General features: G+C 43.2%; 1 protein-coding gene across 1 annotated transcript in view; it reads right to left on the minus strand.

Annotated features, from left to right (window-relative positions):
* LOC115480960 overlaps positions 1-17,392 on the minus strand; it is a 53,729-nt gene extending 36,337 nt beyond the window's left edge. The window contains exons 1-3 of the mRNA XM_030219944.1: positions 17,325-17,392; positions 4,354-4,496; positions 1,905-3,224 (exon numbers count right to left, since the gene is read on the minus strand). Coding sequence (XP_030075804.1) covers positions 1,905-3,224; positions 4,354-4,416 — 1,383 coding nt within the window. The 5' untranslated portion in view covers positions 4,417-4,496; positions 17,325-17,392. The remainder of the gene's footprint in view (positions 1-1,904; positions 3,225-4,353; positions 4,497-17,324) is intronic.
* Between the last annotated feature and the right edge of the window lie 1,424 nt (positions 17,393-18,816).

Below are 18,816 nucleotides of genomic sequence, written 5' to 3' on the forward strand. Positions count from 1 at the left end.
TTCCTGAGGGCAGGATGCATCTCAGGGAAAGCCAAAGCCATATTTCAAAAAAGATATAGCAGAATTTAAAAAAGTTCAAAGAAGGAGACCAAAATGATAAAGGTGATGGAACTCATCTCATATGAGGAAAGGCTAAAGAGGTTAGGGCTCTTCAGCTTGGAAAAGAGACAGCTGAGGGGAGATATGATTGAGGTCTACAAAATCATGAGTGATGAGATTTTTTACTCTTTCAGAAAGTACAAAGACTAGGGGACATTCAATGAAGTTACATGGAAATATTTTTAAAACAAATAGGAGGAAATATTTTTTCACTCAGCAAATAATAGTTAAGCTCCAGAACTCATTGCCAGAGGATGTGATAACAACAGTTAGCAAGTCTGGGTTTAAAAAAGGTTTGGACAAATTCCTGAAGGAAAAGTACATAGTCTGCTATTGAGATAGACATGGGATTGGTAGCATAGAATGTTGCTACTATTTGGGTTTCTGCCACGTTCTGCATTTCTCCGTGTCCAACACTCTCCTTCTGTGGGTAGTGTATTGTTCTGACAGAATTGGGCTGTTTCCAGCGATAAAAAATACCCATCAGTTGTTGGTCACCTTTGAGATGTTTTTAAATGCCCAGGTCCTTCTACATTTTGGGATAGATTTTTTTTTTCTAATGGTGAGTCCTAATAAGGCACAGTGGTCTTCTAAGACATCAATTCCGGAAGTATCATGCAGATAATCACCTTGGACCATACCAACAAGAGTTGCCAAGTCCCAGAGGGCTTGCTAGCCCACACAATCAAAGCACAAGAGTCCTTGTAGGCAGAGTTAGTCTGTCTTCCAGAGGATACCGATAGGCCAGTGTCATTGCCTTTATAGTACCCCTTCTCTAAATGCCTCAGAATGGGTATGTAGGAGTTCTGATATCTATCATGGCTTTCTCCCACCCAGTCTGGGTAGAGCTTGGATACAACCCATTCATTTGGATTGATATGGCATGGATGATAAGAAAGGGAAAATCTGGACTTGCCTGCCTAATGGAAGCCATGGCAGTCAAGGGTTCTTGGTATGACAAATTCAGAAAGCTTACAGAGTATGTTGTAGCCCACTCTGAAGGTAGTTGTTCCCTTAGTGTATGGAATTTTCATTCCTGGGTTAGTAGCCACGCACCAGGTTTGGCTTTAGGAGTAAACTCAAAGCCCAATATATAAGAATTCCTTTCAGTAGTCTTAGCTTTAATATAGGATACTGAGGAACTGAAGGCAACTCCATAAGAGAGGAGTGAAGTCAGCAACAAAGCTCTCTTTCTCTAGCTCCATCAGCTGGCAAGAGGATTTAACCCACTCTATAGATTGTTCCAGCAGGAATCTAGGAAAGGAACAGGTAAATCCAAAATCTCCCCCTTTTCTATTCAGGCATAATCTTGACGGGGAGATGGCACCACTTGCTGTACCAAAATAATAATAATAATATTTGTCATCACTGTTATATTATTTTGTATAGTGATATGTCAACTATGATAATATAATTTTATTTTAATGACATTATCTATCTGTATATATATTTATGCTCACGAGATACTGAAAACCAAACTGGCTGAGTGGTTCCCCAAGGGCCACTTTGAGAACTGTTGGAGTAAATGCCCTAGTGAGGCCCTTTCCAGAGTCTGTAAAGCTCAGGATGTGTTTTACCCTGGTGATATCACTAGACAGCAAAATTATCCTACTGACAGAAAACAGACATCATACTTGTATTTCTCTGTACAGTAAGGGGCCCTTTTACTAAAGCTTAGCAAACGCTACGTGCTAAGAAGGCACACTAAGCTTTAGTAAAAGGGCCCCTAAATGTGTCAAAGAAATGTGGGGAACTTATGGAACCATAAAAGGCAACTTTAAAACAGATATGTATTCAGTACCTACCTTCTCCTGAGCAACATACCCAGAGTCAATATCTATCTGTATGTTGTTATCACCTTCATGGCTCCAAGGGCACAGAGCAATTTGCCTGCAGTTCAAGCTTCTCCACTTCCTCTGGCACCTGGAGGAGAACTTAGAGAGAGCAGCTTCCTGGTTACTAACAAACATAACTTGCTTCAAGCCTGGGAAGGGACAGACGTGACTGAACATTTCCAATGCCTTTGCAACACTTCTTGTGTAGGCTGAATAAGCAAGAACATCCCTTTTAGATTCTAAGCAAAGGATAGCCAGTGAGGCAAAACCTTGTTTTTCTGTATAATCAAGGCCAAGATATATGGCCTCGGTCAGACACTGCTCCCAACCCTGGAGAGCCCCAAACAAGTGCTCTTCAGTATTCTCAGGTACCGTCACTAGATGGATCACCCTTTGTAACTTCCCTGTGTGAGATATGATGGTCTGGGAAGAGATTGCGATCCCCTGCTTCAAAGTTCGGCCTTGTCCTGTAATCTCTCCCAGAGTACTAGAGGATCCACAACTATTTACAGCATATCTGGAACATTTGCTGTGCTCTAGTGTGTAGATCAATACATCCACATTGGGCACTGAACCTTCACTGTCGCCCCTGTGGAGTAAAATTATAGAGTCCCCTGTCCAGTGGAAGCCAGAATTGTGTGGAGTCATCCCAGAACCTTTCTGGAGTCTTTGTTTATCCTTGATGATCAGCTCAGCTATGATACCTTTGGCCATTTCTATATCTTTCCTTAGCCCATGGAACAGGATAGCAGGATCTCTCAAGTCAAACTTGGCTTCTATCTCCACCTGTAAGCACGACAGATTGAGGATGCTTTGCAGTTCCTCGAACTGTAAAAGCTCAGAGGAACCTATGGAGACATACTCAGTGGTATATTCAAGACTGTGCAAAAAGCTCACAAGGTCATTTTCTACAATGGAAAAGCAATCCTTAAACCCTACCAGGACCACCTGAAAGGATCCAGTGTCCCCATTCTGGAAGATATCAATGTGTATTCTCCACCTCAGCTCTTTCAGTTTGCTTTTCAGCCAGTGTTTCATGACGTGCCACTCACACAACTCAAAGTTTTTGATGGGGATCAGGAACACCCTCTGCTGAATTAAGCCACGAAGGAGTTGTTCTGCTTCCAGAGCATCTTCCAGGGACGGTGCAGTTCCATGCAGCTCCCCATCCAGTTCCAACTCAATGGGAGCTCCCAAGATGCTAAATATCTCCAGCATAAGTTCTTGGAGGTTCAGGGATTTCAGGAAATTCAGCTCATGCACAGAGAACTTCATCTTCCATTGACACTTCTGGTTTAAGGAAACAGAAGAGAAGAAGGTGACAATTGAACATTAGTTGAAATAAAACATGCAGAATCAGAGAGGCAAAAAGAACAGAACCACACTAAATGAATAATAATTCTCCTAGGACTCGTGCAGAGAACTTCTGCCTCCAGATCTCAAAGCATAGGAGCAGGGCAGGATTAAGGCACAGGCAAACTAAGCATTGTGCTTAGAGCACAAATGTTTAGGAGGGGCCTTCTCAGATGTGCTAATTCAATCGCTCCAAAGGGAGATTTTTGCCCTGGTCAGTTAGTTACTGACAGAAGAAGAAGTAGGGGGTAGAAGAGGGTGGAGAAGAAGAGAGGGAACCATTGTTGTCCACAGAGGTCTGTCTGTTCTTCTCAACCCCCTGTTCACTGTCCTCCAGTCAAGAGGAGGAGTTAAAAAAAAAAAAAAAAAAGAGCCATTCTTACCTGCTGCTTATCAATTTTCCTCTGCAGTCAGAACCACATGGAAGCCGTGTGGGAATTTGAGATCTATATTATGATGGAGGCTCAACAAAGGTTTCATCCTACCCTCAAAGTAAATGTGAATGAAGCTTCCATGGGAGCGTTCACTACACTAGCATAGCTTTGCTGATAGGCATTCATCCCTGCCTTGATTTATACCATCTGACAAAACCTAAAAAGAGACTGCTGTAAAATAACCCATTCCAGCAGCCTTTTGGATCAAAGGCAAAGAATGGTTCTGCCCTTCATTCAAAAGGAGAGCACTACTTTTTGGCCAAGGTGTTCTGTTATCTTACATTAGCAGGGGCTCACTGAACAGAGAGATGGAGAAAGATGTAAAAGGAGGAAGAGATGGGAGAGGCCTAGTTAAATGAAGACAGGAAGGACAAGGGGATGTGGAGAAAAAGAAACAAAAAGGATATGGAAGAAACTGCATGAAGCATACTGCTGGCACCAACATCACCCTCGCTTTAAGTGCAAAAGCGTTTTCCTTTTACTTTGATGAATTAATAAGTAAATATCATGGAAGGACACTAGCATGAGGAAATGTGGATATTTAAACATAGCCTGGTCCAACTACAAAATGAATGCAGTAGAGAAGCAGAAGTGCAAAGAAAGCATATAGAGTAAAGATAAAGTAGAAATACCTTTCTGTTATATGATCTCTCCAGAGGATTCTCTGTGGCTTGCTGGAAACCCTCTAGTGACATTGTTGGTACTCGTTGCCTTCCCTACACAAAGAACTGGACACTTGGTGATAGGGAGCTGAGATGCCTTGTCCTGGAGCTCTCTTCTATGTAGAAAAACAATTTTACCATTAATGGAGAATGCATCCCATGCTTCCAGTTTTGCACATTCAGAGTATAAAGTCGGATTGGCCTCACTCCTGACAGCCCCAATGCCATACAAAGTGGAGGAATGTTTCCAGCCCCAACACTCCCCAGGTCAGACCAGCTTCCTGGTGACTTTTTGCACAGTCACACCCCCCCCCCCAATACCTCCACCCCACAGGACCAGGAAGTTGCCTCAGAGGGAAGGCTCAGGCCAGCACAAGCAGCTGGTATGAGTCACTGCTGGCCCAAGACGGAAAGATTTAAAGGGTACGGGGGGTGGGGGGGGGTTAGGGGAGGGAAGTTAATAGATGCCGGATCACCTTGGGGGGGGGGGGGGGAGGAATGCTGGGCAGGAGATGGGGTTTACATGCCCACACACTTGGGGCTCAAGCCACCCAAAACTGGAAGTCTAGCTATGCCCCTGGTTCACTTACTGTACATGTGAGGGAAAGCTGAGATGGCAAGTTAGCTCTACCCACATGACTTGCAGAGATACATGGGGTAAAGCCCACCTGGCCTTTTACAAACTGCTCATGTAGAGACAATTTTCAAAGCTGTTCACATAAGCAATTTTTGTGTGGCCTGCTACTTTTTCCATGAAACTTAAGTAGCCTAAACACCCCCACTGGGAACATCTCCTCTCAATAAGGGTCAACTTAACCATTAGGCATACTAGGTGGTCATCTAAGACGACAGCTTCTGGGAAGGGAGGCAAAGAACAGGTGCTGTCAAAGGAATAAATAAGAAATGCAATGTCCAATTATGTGGATTTACAAGATCATTCTGGGAGGGATAGTGTTGGGGTGATTAGGACTGTTAACTGTCAACATCTCAGGGAAAGAGTCTGAAAGATAAGTGTGTGAGAGGGGTGAGAACACAAGGCTGAAGACAGTGCTGGCTTTATAGTAGGATAAGGAAAACACTCACTAAGAATGCTGCTCACACACAAGAAAACTCAAGAACCAGAAGTGCTGCGTGTGAACCAGATCGTGTGGCCTCATGCCAACCCAACCCACCTGAGTACGTGCAAACCAGCAGTGTTCTGTAGTGGCCTTCCCACTGACACAACCCATCCCCCTCTAGAGATGGGTGAAGCACACCATCAGCACATCAACCCCAACACCAGCCCCAGCTGAAAGTTTGCCTAGGGTGCCAAGAGTTTTATTACTACTATTTAGCATTTCTATAGCGCTACAAGGCATACGCAGCGCTGCACAAAAATAGAAGAAAGACAGTCCCTGCTCAAAGAGCTTACAATCTAATAGACAAAAAATAAAGTAAGCAAATCAAATCAATTAATGTGTACAGGAAGGAGGAGAGGAGGGTAGGTGGAGGCGAGTGGTTACAAGTGGTTACGAGTCAAAAGCAATGTTAAAGAGGTGGGCTTTCAGTCTAGATTTAAAGGTGGCCAAGGATGGGGCAAGACGTATGGGCTCAGGAAGTTTATTCCAGGCGAAGGGTGCAGCGAGACAGAAGGCGTGAAGTCTGGAGTTGGCAGTAGTGGAGAAGGGAACAGATAAGGAGGATTTATCCATGGAGCGGAGTGCACGGGAAGGGGTATAGGGAAGGATGAGTGTGGAGAGATACTGGGGAGCAGCAGAGTGAGTACATTTATAGGTTAGTAAAAGAAGTTTGAACAGGATGCGAAAACGGATAGGGAGCCAGTGAAGCGACTTGAGGAGAGGGGTAGTATGAGTAAAGCGACCCTGGCGGAAGACGAGACGGGCAGCAGAGTTTTGAACCGATTGGAGAGGGGCAGCAGAGTTTTGAACCGACTGGAGAGGGGAGAGGTGACTAAGTGGGAGGCCAGCAAGAAGCAGATTGCAGTAGTCTAAACAAGAGGTGACAAAGAGTGTGGATGAGGGTTTTGGTAGAGTGCTCGGAAAGAAAGGGGCGGATTTTACGGATGTTGTAAAGAAAGAAATGACAGGTCTTGGCAGTCTGCTGGATATGAGCAGAGAAGGAGAGAGAAGCGTCAAAGATGACCCCAAGGTTTCAAGCTGAGGAGACAGGGAGAATGAGAGAGCCATCAACAGAAATAGAAAACGGGGGGAGTGGGGAGGTGGGTTTGGGGGGAAAAATGAGAAGCTCGGTTTTGGTCATGTTTAATTTCAGGTGGCGTTGAGACATCCAGACAGCAATGTCAGACAAACACGCTGAAACTTTGGTTTGGATGCAAGGTGAGATATCAGGGGTAGAAAGGTAGATTTGGGAGTCATCAGCATAGAGATGGTAGGAAAAGCCATGGGATGAGATTAATGAACCAAGGGAAGAAGTGTAGATAGAAAAGAGGAGGGGACCAAGAACAGAACCCTGAGGTACGCTGATAGGCAGAGGGATAAAAGTAGAAGAGGATCCACCAGAGTGAACGCTAAAGGTGCGGATGGAGAGGTAGGAAGAGAACCAGGAAAGGACAGAGCCCTGGAATCCAAGTGAGGACAGGGTATCGAGAAGTATGCTGTGATCAACAGTGTCAAAAGCAGCGGAAAGATCAAGAAGAATGAGGATGGAATATTGACCTCTGGATTTAGCCGGTAATAGGTCATTGGAGACTTTAGTAAGCGCAGTTTCGGTTGAGTGGAGAGGGCGAAAACCAGATTGTAGTGGGTCAAGAATAGCATGTGAGGAGAGAAAATCAAGGCAGCGGCGGTGAACAGCACGCTCAAGTAATTTGGAGAGAAAAGGGAGGAGGGAGATGGGTCGGTAATTAGAGGGACAAGTAGGGTCGAGTGAAGGCTTCTTAAGGAGAGGTGTGACCACAGCATGTTTAAAGACAGTAGGGACAGTTGCAGTGGAAAGTGAGAGGTTGAGAATGTGACAGATAAAAGGAATAAGAGCAGGTGAGATGGCATTAAGAAGGTGGGTGGGAATGGGATCAGAGGAACAGGTGGTACATTTTGAGGAAGAAAGGAGAAGTGTAGTTTCCTCTATAGTAACTTCAGGAAAGGAGGAAAAGGAATGAGGGGAAGGAGAGAGAAGGGAATGGACTAGTGGAGGGAGAGGTGGCGAGGTAGAGAATTCAAGGTTTATTTTTTTAACCTTGTCGTGAAAGAATTCAGCAAGGGTCTGAGGAGATAATGAAGGGGGAGTTGGGGGCACCTTGAGGAGAGAGTTCAATGTGGTGAAGAGAAGTCGAGGGTTAGAGCCAAGAGAGTTGGTCAGTTGGATATAATAATCCTGTTTGGCGCGTAAAAGAGCAGATTGGAAGGAGGTCAGCATGAACTTAAAGTGTAAGAAATCAGCAAGGGCCCGAGATTTTGCAGTACCATTGATCTCACTGTAGATAGTACATATGTTATGAAACACCATGCAGATTTTTAGCTGTAGTTTGAGAGGGCTAATCCCCAGACAGCTAATTCACACACAAAAATGGTCTTCAAGAGGGCATTTTTAAAAACTGCCTGGGCAGTACAAAGTCTGCAGGTACTTTTGGCCTTGTATTTTTTCTTTGAAAATGGCCCAGGAAAAACATTTGTAGACATTTACACCTTTTTTCTGCAGGCACTTTGCCATGCAAAATTTAAAAAGACAGTTCTGAAAATACAGGACTAAGGTGGTGTTGCCTCCATCAGGTATAACTCAGCCTTCATGGAAATACAGGTGAAGGGGGGGATGGAGATGGGATTTGATATATCGCCTTTCTGTGGTTACAGTCAAAGCGGTTGACAGATTATATTCAGGTTCTTATTTTATACCTGGGGCAATGGAGAATAAAGTGACTTGCCCAAAAAGTCACAAGGAGCTGCAGTGGAAATTGAACCAGGTACTTGGGGCCACTGCACTAACCATTAGGCTACTTGACACCTGTAGGAACTCTCCTCTCTTCTCCTATTGGAGCCGGAGTGGAAGATGACACCCTGAACTCAGTATTTTCCTCCTTCCCTCCTCCATAAAGTTATCACTGGGTAAAGAGTACACACGTTGTGGAGCAGCATTTACTTTCACCTGCATACAAAGCCTGCAATTTTTGTTTTCAAATAACATTTTTGCCCTCTAGAACAGATACAGGTTACAATTTATATACCGCTAGTACCTGAACAGTTCAAAGCAGTTTACAATCATATTCAGAATATCATCCCATCCTCATTAATAATAATTTTAAAAAGTCTAAACTGATTAGAGATAATAAAAAAAATCTTTAGTTTTAAGCATTTTTCTGAGGGACCCTTTTACTAAGTTGTGTAAGTGTCTATGCATGTCCAACACGTGCCAAAATGGAGTTACCACACAGCTACCACATAGCTCCTGTGATAATTTCATTTTTGCTGCGCATCCGAAATGCGCAGCTGAAAATCATTATTTTCTGCCATGCATATCGTACGCGCACCAAGTGGCATTTGGTACGCATAGGTCATTACCGCCTAGTTACAGCATGAGACTTTACCACTAGGTCAATGGCTGGTGGTCTCAGACCCAAAATGGACACGCAGCAATTTTCATTTTGCCACATGTCCATTTTCAGCAAAACCTTTTTAAAAAGGCGCTGAAAAAGGATTCTGCGTGTGCCCAAAACCTGTGCATACACTACCGCAGGCCATTTTTCAGCACACCTTAGTAAAAGGACCCCTAAATTATCTTAAGAAACAAGAAGGAATATGACTGCCAGATTTGGGGTGTTTGATAGGCAAGAAGCATATCGCACATTCTAAACCTCGTAACACCTTTAGCTGAAGGGGATTATTTTAAAAAACGAACAATTTAAAGTTCTTTTACTTCTAGAAGAGCGTGGACGCGCATAAAAAATGAAATTACCAACCAGGCCATGTGGTAGCCGGGTGGTAGTTCCAAATTGGCACGTGTTGGGCGTGCTTAGGTGCCTACATGGCTTAGTAAAAGGGCCCCTAAAGGGGCATGTCAAGATGGCAGCATGCTGCTGATCGTGGCTGAGCTCTTTTGCTGGTTGCTCTGAATTAACAGTTTTTCCTCAATCCTGATGCCTCCTACTAAACGCAAAGGGACGGTTAAGACTGGTTCCGCGATGGCCAGAACCACCTCTCCACAGTAGCAATCAATTGAAAGGTTCGCCACGAGAACCCCCACCCAAAACACCAGGAGGAGCCCTGCTGTTGCTTTAGGAGGAGGAGACCCTGGAGACTTGGGGCTGGATGTCACTCTTTCTCCCCCGGCTCTCAACCCACCGCCTCTCCCAGAAGGTCGCTTGTCTCAACGGAGGTCTCCCGAATCGGAATGCATTGAGGGTAGGCCTCTGGATCGAGGCACTGAGAAGGCAAGTCCCGATGGAGGTTTGAGGCCTGTTTGTGTCTCAACTGAGCACATTGCACCAACAAAAAAGCCAGAGACAGTAACATTGGAGAGCATATGGGAAACTCTCCAACAATTGGATACTACAGTGGTCTTGTAACTTAAGAAGTTACAAGACATTTCAGCTACAATGATAAAAGACAAAATGATATTCATCAAAAAGTTGAGCAGATTGAGAATTACAACCACAGATTAAATCTTTGCTTTTTGAACTTTCCAAAATCCCCAGGTGTTACCCCTTTGGAAGCGTTCAAGAAATATTTTAAAAAAATTTTTTTTAATTTAAGAAAAATTTGAAATTTACCCTGGAAACTATTCCTCCGATAAACCGGATATATTATATACCAAATAAGAGAGTCTCGGAGGAACCCTTGGAAATGATTCATCAAGAAAGAAAGATTTATTGAATATATCTGAATTATTAGAAGCATCATTGTCTGAAGGTTCTGAAAGAGTGACTTTATTGGTTTCATTTGTATTCGAGCAAGACTTGGAAGCGATGAAGCGTTTATCCCTTCGAAATTTACAAACTTTGTTCTATGGTTAAAAAAATGTGGATATTTCCTGATGTTACAAAATAAACAGAAGAAAGGAGGAAGGCTTTCTTGACTGTAAGAACAGAAACTTTGGCAATAGGGGCATCTATCTCAACTATCAATGTAAATGTGTAGTTAAATATATTGGGTTAAAATATGTATTTTCTCTTCCAGAATAATTACGTGCCTTTATAGATTTAAAAAAGGTGACCACAGGTAATATCCAACAATTGAGATAAGTAATGGCTAGGGTGGGGATATAGCGTGTTAAGCATTTTGTGTTTAAATTTCTTTTTATTAGTTTTCAATACAAAGATAAACAAGAGCTCACAACAAAACCAACAGAAAACACGTTACAGCAAAAAGTAACCCTGGAGCTCATAGGTGAAAACAACTTTCCATGCCTGGGTTAAGATAAAAGCAAAAAAAGAGAGAGGAAGCATAGAGGGGAGCTGGAGGAGCCAAATCAGAGTGTAGAGGCATGCAAGAGACATGAGACACATCAATATTTATTTATTGTTCACTTATATCCCACATTTTCCCATTCATGCAGGCACAATGTGGCTTACAAACATTAAATAAAATGCAGAATAGGAAAACTTAGAAGAATATACAAGGAGTATGCAGGGGGAGAAGCATCTAACAGGGCGAACTAGCAGGGTAGGAGCCAGCGAGGGTGCATCAAGCAGCGGTATAAAGTGAGGAGTAGGTCTTGGCAAAGAAGTAGGTCTTCAACAACTTCTTGAAGAGGGCATGGTCCGCTTGAGTTTTAAGGTGTTGCGGGAGAGAATTCCAGTGCTTAGGACTCCAATAGCGAAAGATGAGGTGAAGATCCTCTTGTACTTGACACCCTTACAGTTTGGGAAGTGAAGGTGGAGGAAGGAATGAGCAGCAGGGTTGGCATTCCTGGGCGGGAGGTCGATCAAGGGGTGCATATACTCCGGGGCAAACCCATAGATAATTTTATGGGTCAAGGAGCAGAGTTTAAAGGCAATGCGCTCCTGAACAGGCAGCCAGTGTAATTTGAACCGTAAGGGTTCGGCATGTGCAAAGCGTTGCTCTCTCAGGATGAGTCTCACAGCAGTGTTCTGAACTGTTTGGAACTTTTTCAACAGAGAGGCCTGGCAGCCCAAGTAAATGCCTCTGCAATAGTCCAAGTGGGAGAGGACAAGCCAGTGGACAAGTGTGCGGAACAAATCTATAGGAAGGAAGTATCTGATACGCCAAAGCCTCCACATGGCGTGAAACATTTTTATTTATGCGTATCACTGTACAACATTGAAGTGAGATACAAACTGTAGCCATTTCTCCCTATAACACACAAACCGTGGAGACTGCTTAGCAAGGTGTGATTCATACTTGTATATTTGAATCACAAGTTCCACCATTCCTGGAAGGTGGCTTGCTGTAAGGACTTCCAATGCAAGAAGATTACCTTCAGCGCTAAAGATACCTTCACTGTGAGTCAGCAAACTTCTATAGCACTGATCTCTAAGTATCACAAATTTAAAAGTGATTGAGCCAGGAAGGCGAAAAATGTCTACCAACTGTGACGAGACTTCTAACCAGTATTGCCGAATCCATACACAGTCAAATATAAGGTGCTTTAAATTGCCCACTTGAGACAGACAAGACCAACAGATATCAGGGGTGGAGGGGGCAATAACATGCATCTTATAAGGCGTCCATAAAGATCTATGCATAAAAAAATACAAAGACTATAGTGGAAGAAGAACTGGAGCATCTGAAAAGGGACTTCCAAAGCTGTTCCCACAATGAATCAGGGATAGGCTGTTGAAGGTCCTCTTCCCAACATCTACATAAACCCATACAATTAGTGCGGGATTTGCTGAGAAGATACTTGTAAATGTGGGAAGCAGCGTGACCAGTATGCTGAAGCCTCAAATGAAAAATCAATAAGCTCTGGGGTTTGGGTCAAGAACTGCATTTGCAATTTACCTTTATTCTTCTTTTTTAACATGGTGCTAATCTGAAGCCATTGGTAAAATTGGCCAACTGGCAAAGAAAATTCTGCTTGCATAACTGAGAATGATTTCCAGGTCTGACTACTCAGATGGATCATATCTTTTAAGGACCTGATTCCAATACACTGCCACTGAGCCCACGAGACCTGCTTATTACCAATTTTAAAGTTGGGATTATTCCATAAAGAAATGAGTGGCATATTAGACCAAGGAATACCCATAGATTTATCCAAAGATACCATTAATTTATAGGTGGTGCTAATGATCGGGCTAGAAACAATACTCTTAGGGAGGCGCATGCCAATGAGATGGGAGTGCTCTAGCGGGTCAATGAGGGCTCGTTCAAAGGATACCCATCGTGGCGGGGAGGTGACATTCCTGGGAGCGAGCCAATCCAAGCCCTGTCGCATAATGAAGGCTTTATGATAAAAGGAGGAGGTCAGGAAATTTTACTCCTCAATGCTTTTTTGAAAGCTTAAGTTTACTCAAAGAGATTCTGGGCAATTTACAATTCCATAAAAAATTGGTGAGCAGCCGCCTATAAAAGACACAAGGGATCATGCTCATAGCGTATGTGATTTTAGGGAATATCATCATTTTAATAGTACCTAGTCTTCTCCACCAAGCAAAGATGCAACGGAGACCAGGCCGCCAGAGAGGACTCAACCAGCATAACAAGTTTGTCCGTGTTAGCTTTAATGGTATTGGAAAGGTCTCTGTCAAAGAAGACACCAAGATATTTTATAGAAGAAGACATCCATTTACAGGGTAGCTCAGCAATGGTAAAAGGAGAACAGATGTCATTTAGAGGCATCATTTCTGTCTTGTCCCAAGTAACTTTATATCCTGAAATTTTTGAGAAACGAGAAATTAGATTAAAGAGGACTTTCAAGGATGATTGAGGGTTGGTGAGATATAACATAATATCATCCGCATAAGCAGAGAGCTTGAACTCCTCCATACCCAGAAGGATACCCTCAACATCTGTTGATTCACGAATTGCCCCTGGGAGAGGTTCCAGAGCCAGGTTGAATAACAAGGGGGAGACAGGACAGCCTTGTCTGGTACCTCTATGCAGAACGAATGGGTTAGAGACTTCACCATTAGCTACTATATGGGCCGAAGGATGGGAGTAAAGCAGCTGCACCATAAGAATATACGAATCTGGGAAACCAAACTGCTCAAAAACAACAAACAAATATTTCCACTCTACCCAGTCAAAGGTCTTCTCTGCATCAAGGGAAACAGACAGTATGGGATAATCCCTTGACAGAGCAAAGTGAACGTGACATAATAGTGTGGTATTATCAGCGCCGCTTCTGGACTTAATAAAACCAGCCTGATCCCTGTGAACAAGAGAATGAACTCTGCAACATAAAATCTTTGCATAAATGTTATAGTCTGTATTTAAGAGCGAGATTGGCCTGTAGTTCTGAACGAGGCTGCTGTCTCATTTGGGTTTAGGCAGCACTATTAAGTTAGCATCCAAAAAATGTCCTGTAGAAGCAGCCTCAAGCAGCGTGTGGAAATAAGTCAGCAAATAAGGTGATATAGTAGAAGAGAAGGTCTTATAAAATTCCAAAGGTAGGCCATCTAGACCCGGTGCTTTGCCTAGAGGAAGTTTGTTGATTGCAGAGAGGATTTCATCTTGAGAAATAGGTTTACTGAGATGCCTAAGGTGACAGTCCAAGACACGGGGCAGCTTTAAGGTTGATAGAAAATGGTGAACGTCAATATCTTGAACTGCAGATTCCGAAGAGTACAATGACTTAAAAAAGGACTCAAAAGCTCCAAGAATTTGAGAAGAGGAGGTTAGTGATGACCCTGTAGGGGACTTAACAGATGTAATCCTCTGACTTGTTTTCCTGCCCTTTAGATAAGTTGCTAGCAGCTTACCAGCCTTATTTGCCTCCGAGTAATAAACAGCACTCTGCTTAAAGGTGACCACACAACACATATTAGTTAGCAACGAATTGTACTACATTTTAAGCGTCTTGAGATGATGCAGAGACTTGGACGATGCGGTATAGCGAGACGATTCAAGGTGATGGATTTCCCCTTCCAAATTAATAATTTTAGCTCTATTGACTTTGCGAACATGAGATGAATAGCTGATTATTTCACCCCTAAGCCAGGATTTAAACGCCTCCCAGACTACTACAAAAGAAGAAACAGAGTCTGCATTGTCCTTCAAAAATTCTGCAGATTTTTGGGAAATATGCTGCAGAAATGAAGCATCCAAAAGCAAGGAGACACTGAGTCTCCAGAGAGTGGTGCTGGGTTTGCTGGCTGACCAAACAAAGTCACAAGATATAGCAGCATAATCAGAGAGAGATTTCATGGATTCTTGCAGCTGTCAACATAGGAAGCAGATCCTTAGTCCCCAGAAGGTAGTCGATTCTAGAATATGTGCAATGAGGTGCTGAGAAAAAAGTATAGTCTCTGGAATTCAGGTACAGCAGCCTCCAAAGATCGACCCAGCCATTGGAGTGCATGAGGTTATTTAGTACGCTTCTTTTTTTAAAATTAATTTTGCAATATTTACAAGAAGATTTTAGTTGCTCAGGTTAAAAAAAAAAAAAAAAAAAGAGAGTATATTATCTAAATATCGTACTAAACATTTACATGGGTATGCGAGTAAAACACTCGCTCCCAAAGCTTTTGTCTCTTCTCTTAAAGCCAGAAAAGCTCTTCTTCGATCTTGGGTAGATTTTACTACATTGGTGGTCTAAAGAGGAATAATAATTCTTTTTTTTTCCCCTATAGTGAAGTATGCTGGCTTATATAATTTACTTTTCCGCTTTTCTTGTTCAAGTATTTGACTTGTAAGAATACTTTGTATAACAACAATAAATAAAGGGCCCCTAAGTTGTGCACACAAATCCAGTATATGACTGGATTTGCACGCCCAACTTAAGTCCGGAGGAAAGTGTGAGGGATCCAGGCAAAAATGCTGTGCACCAGTGGCATAGAAACATGGGGCCACGGGGGCCTGGCCCCCCCAAATTTTATCCGGGCCCCTGGTTTTGCTGGTAGGGGTCCCAACCCCCCACCAGCTGAAGCCTTGTTCAGCGATGGTCTCTGGCACCGCCGCGTTGCTTGCCCTGCTCTCTCTTCCTCATGTCCTGCACGCTTCTAAAAGTGAAACTGAGCATGCTCAGTTTTGCTTAAAGCAGCATGCAGGACGTGAGGAAGAAAGAGCAGGGCAGGGAACGCGGCGGTGCCAGAGACCATCGCTGAACAAGGCTTCAGCTGGTGGGGGTTTGGGACCCCCACCAGCAAAACCAGGGGCCCGGATAAAATTTTGGGGGGCCAGGCCGAACTCTCATCCACGCCCTCATTACCTCTCGCCTTGACTACTGCAACCTACTCCTCACTGGCCTCCCACTTAACCATCTAGCCCCCCCCTTCAATCCGTTCAGAACTCTGCTGCACGTCTTATATTCCAACTGAACCGTTATACTCCTATCACCCCTCTCCTCAGGTCACTTTACTGGCTTCCGGTCAGATACCGCATACAGTTCAAGCTTCTCCTTCTTACCTACAAATGCACTCGGTCTGCAGCCCCTCATTAACTCTCTACTCTCATCTCCCCTTACGTTCCCGCCCAAAACCTCCGCTCACAGGACAAATCCCTCCTCTCAGTACCCTTCTCCACCACCGCCAACTCCAGGCTCCGCCCATTCTGCCTCGCCTCACCCTATGCTTGAAATAAACTTCCTGAGCCTGTACGCCAAGCCCCCTCCCTGCTCAAAGCCCACCTCTTCAACGTTGCTTTCGGCACCTAACCTTTACAACTATCAGGAAATCTAGAGTGCCCCAATTTGACTGCCCCTACTTGACTGACTGTACATTTGTCCTTCAGATTATCAATAGAAATCAAACAAAATAAAACATGGAAAAGAAAATAAGATGATACCTTTTTTATTGGGCATAACTTAATACATTTCTTGATTAGCTTTCCAAGGTTGCCCTTCTTCGTCCTTTAGACTGTAAGCTCTTTGAGCAGGGACTGTCCTTATATGTTAAATTGTACAGCGCTGCGTAACCTTAGTAGCGCTTTAGAAATGTTAAATAGTAGTTGTAGCCCCAGTCTGGAAAGTTCTGGTATAAGGGAGAAACCTACTCTACCTTTATGTAACTTACCTTGAAGTATATTAAAAGTTGACCTTTAACAATAAGAGTAGTAAAGCTAAGCATGATGTTATGTACACAGAAAATGGGCCAGATTTTAAAATGTAATTCTGAAATAGAATACCCAAGTGGAAGTCTAGTTAAACTACAGTCGCCCGAGGTACACTGCCATTCCAGCTACTGCCCTGAAGGATTGTTTCAAAGAAGGTGATATTTTTCTATCCGCCCCACCGGCACATCTTTGGGCAGAGCTCTACCAGAAGGAAGTGAATATTTTGCAGAGACAGAGAACAGTTTCTGCCCTGAGAAACGAAACTTAAGACACTGGAGTGTGGCCAGCGCCACTGGAGGTTTTTGTTTTTGTCTTAGATCCCTTGTAGTGGGGAGTGCAATTGAGTCACACACAAAACAACAACGAGAGAGAGAAAGTGAGAGAAACAGAAACAGGAGTCTGAGAAAAACATACTCCGAACAAAAAGACTGAGAACATGAGGGGGGGGGGGGGGGGACGAGAGAGAGAAAAAATAAAAACAGCATCAGACACACAGAGAAAGAATGAACCAAAAGAAAAGAGATAAATATCTTTATTTGCACTGAATTAAAAGGTTTTAAAAACTGAACCCTAACTGCAAACCCAGGTGTAATGAAAGAGCAGTGAAACAGTCATGCTTTATAATAAAAAAATTAAAAAAAAAAAAAGAATCTGAGGCAAATCTAGAGAGGGAGAGAGACCAGGCAAGCTAAGAAAAAGGAAGAATCAGGAAAGCAAGGGGAAGAATTTATTCACCTTTCCGAAAGGGCAGGGTTCCCGAGTCTGTCTCGCTTGTGACACCCACAGTACAAGACTGTTCTTCTGTCAGACAATCACCGGGAACAGGTAGGATCCAAAAATCTTTACATTCTGCCAGAGCACAGGAAGTAACAGCACACACAGTCACTGAGGAATTAGGTATCAGGTTATGGGAGAACAGGGAAGCAACTGATGTGGATGGGCTCTGTAGAGGCTGGGCTGAAAGGATGGCTCCTCCAGCTCTGCACTTCCCTTTCATTTACCCCTTTTATTTCCTCTGGGTGTGGCCAGTGTGGAGCACCAGGAGGAGACAGAAAGTGCCTTAACCCTAGACCAGCCATTCTTTCAACTCCCAGCTGTGTGACAAGGAAAGGTGGTATATCAAGTGCAATAAACCATTGGTCACTGTTGGAAACCTTTCTTCTAACCCTGTATGGCATATATAGGGTCCTATGAGAGAGTTTAAAAGAAGCAATTCTCTAACTGTAGGTTTCACTGCACCTAAGTTCCAATGGGAGTACAGAATGACACGGGGTGGGAATGGGACAAACTTTATCCCCTTGTCACTTTCTGCTTTGAAGCCTGTTAATGAACTGGACTGTTATTTATGTTTGATGCAGACGGCAATAATTTTTACTTTTTGGCAAAACAAGCAAACATGCTGGTCACAGCTAGCAACATTTGCACGGGGTGTCCTGTACATCCTGCTACCAGCACATCTTCTAAGAAGGCATCTTCTATTGCAGGAAGGTCTGTGGAAGAGACAGGAGAGCTAGACTGAATCCTGAGATTGTTGATGACTTTTTCATCCACAGGTTAAAAAACCATAACAGTGCTTCATAGAGCATATTTCTCCCCTCTAAAGCATACAGAACGGGTTGTATCCATTTTAACAGGGTGGATTAGGATTCCTTGGGGTAGTAGAAGTCAGCTATTGTTGGGGTTGGAAGGTTATTGGTTGGTTATAATAGCTGCTCATTGTTGTTATTGTTTTCTGTTTGTAATTTATATGTAACAGTTGTTGTTCCTTTTTATACTTTAATAAAAAGATTTAAATATAAAATCATAAGTGTTCGAGGCTTCTACAGATGAGAACAGGTCCATGGAGGATGGGGTGGGGACGGAGACAAATTTTGTCCCAGTGTCATTCTCTATATGGGAGAAGCAGTTCCAGCTTCTACAGCATAGAAATGTATTTATTTATTGGGATTTATTAGCCACCTTTATGAAGAGATTTACACAAGGTGGTATACGGCAGGCACAGCTTGAAATAAAAACAACATACCAATAGTGAAATGATCAAACATTATAATAAATACAATCAATCAATCAATGAGGCAAACTTTGTAGACAGGCAAATTGAATCCTAGACACAGAAGTAACAGCATTTTAGAAATGTTCAAATCAGAACCAAGACATCCATGTAAGGATGTCTCAAGTTTCACTATTGTTTTTACAACAGAATCTGCTCACATAGAGCATCTTCTAAAACATGTGGACAGATAGGTACAGCATGAACATAGTAATATAGTAGACGACGGCAAATAGAGACCTATATGGTCCATCCAGT

Source organism: Microcaecilia unicolor, chromosome 11 (genome assembly GCF_901765095.1).
Source record: "Microcaecilia unicolor chromosome 11, aMicUni1.1, whole genome shotgun sequence".
Classification (NCBI taxonomy): Eukaryota; Metazoa; Chordata; class Amphibia; order Gymnophiona; family Siphonopidae; genus Microcaecilia; species Microcaecilia unicolor.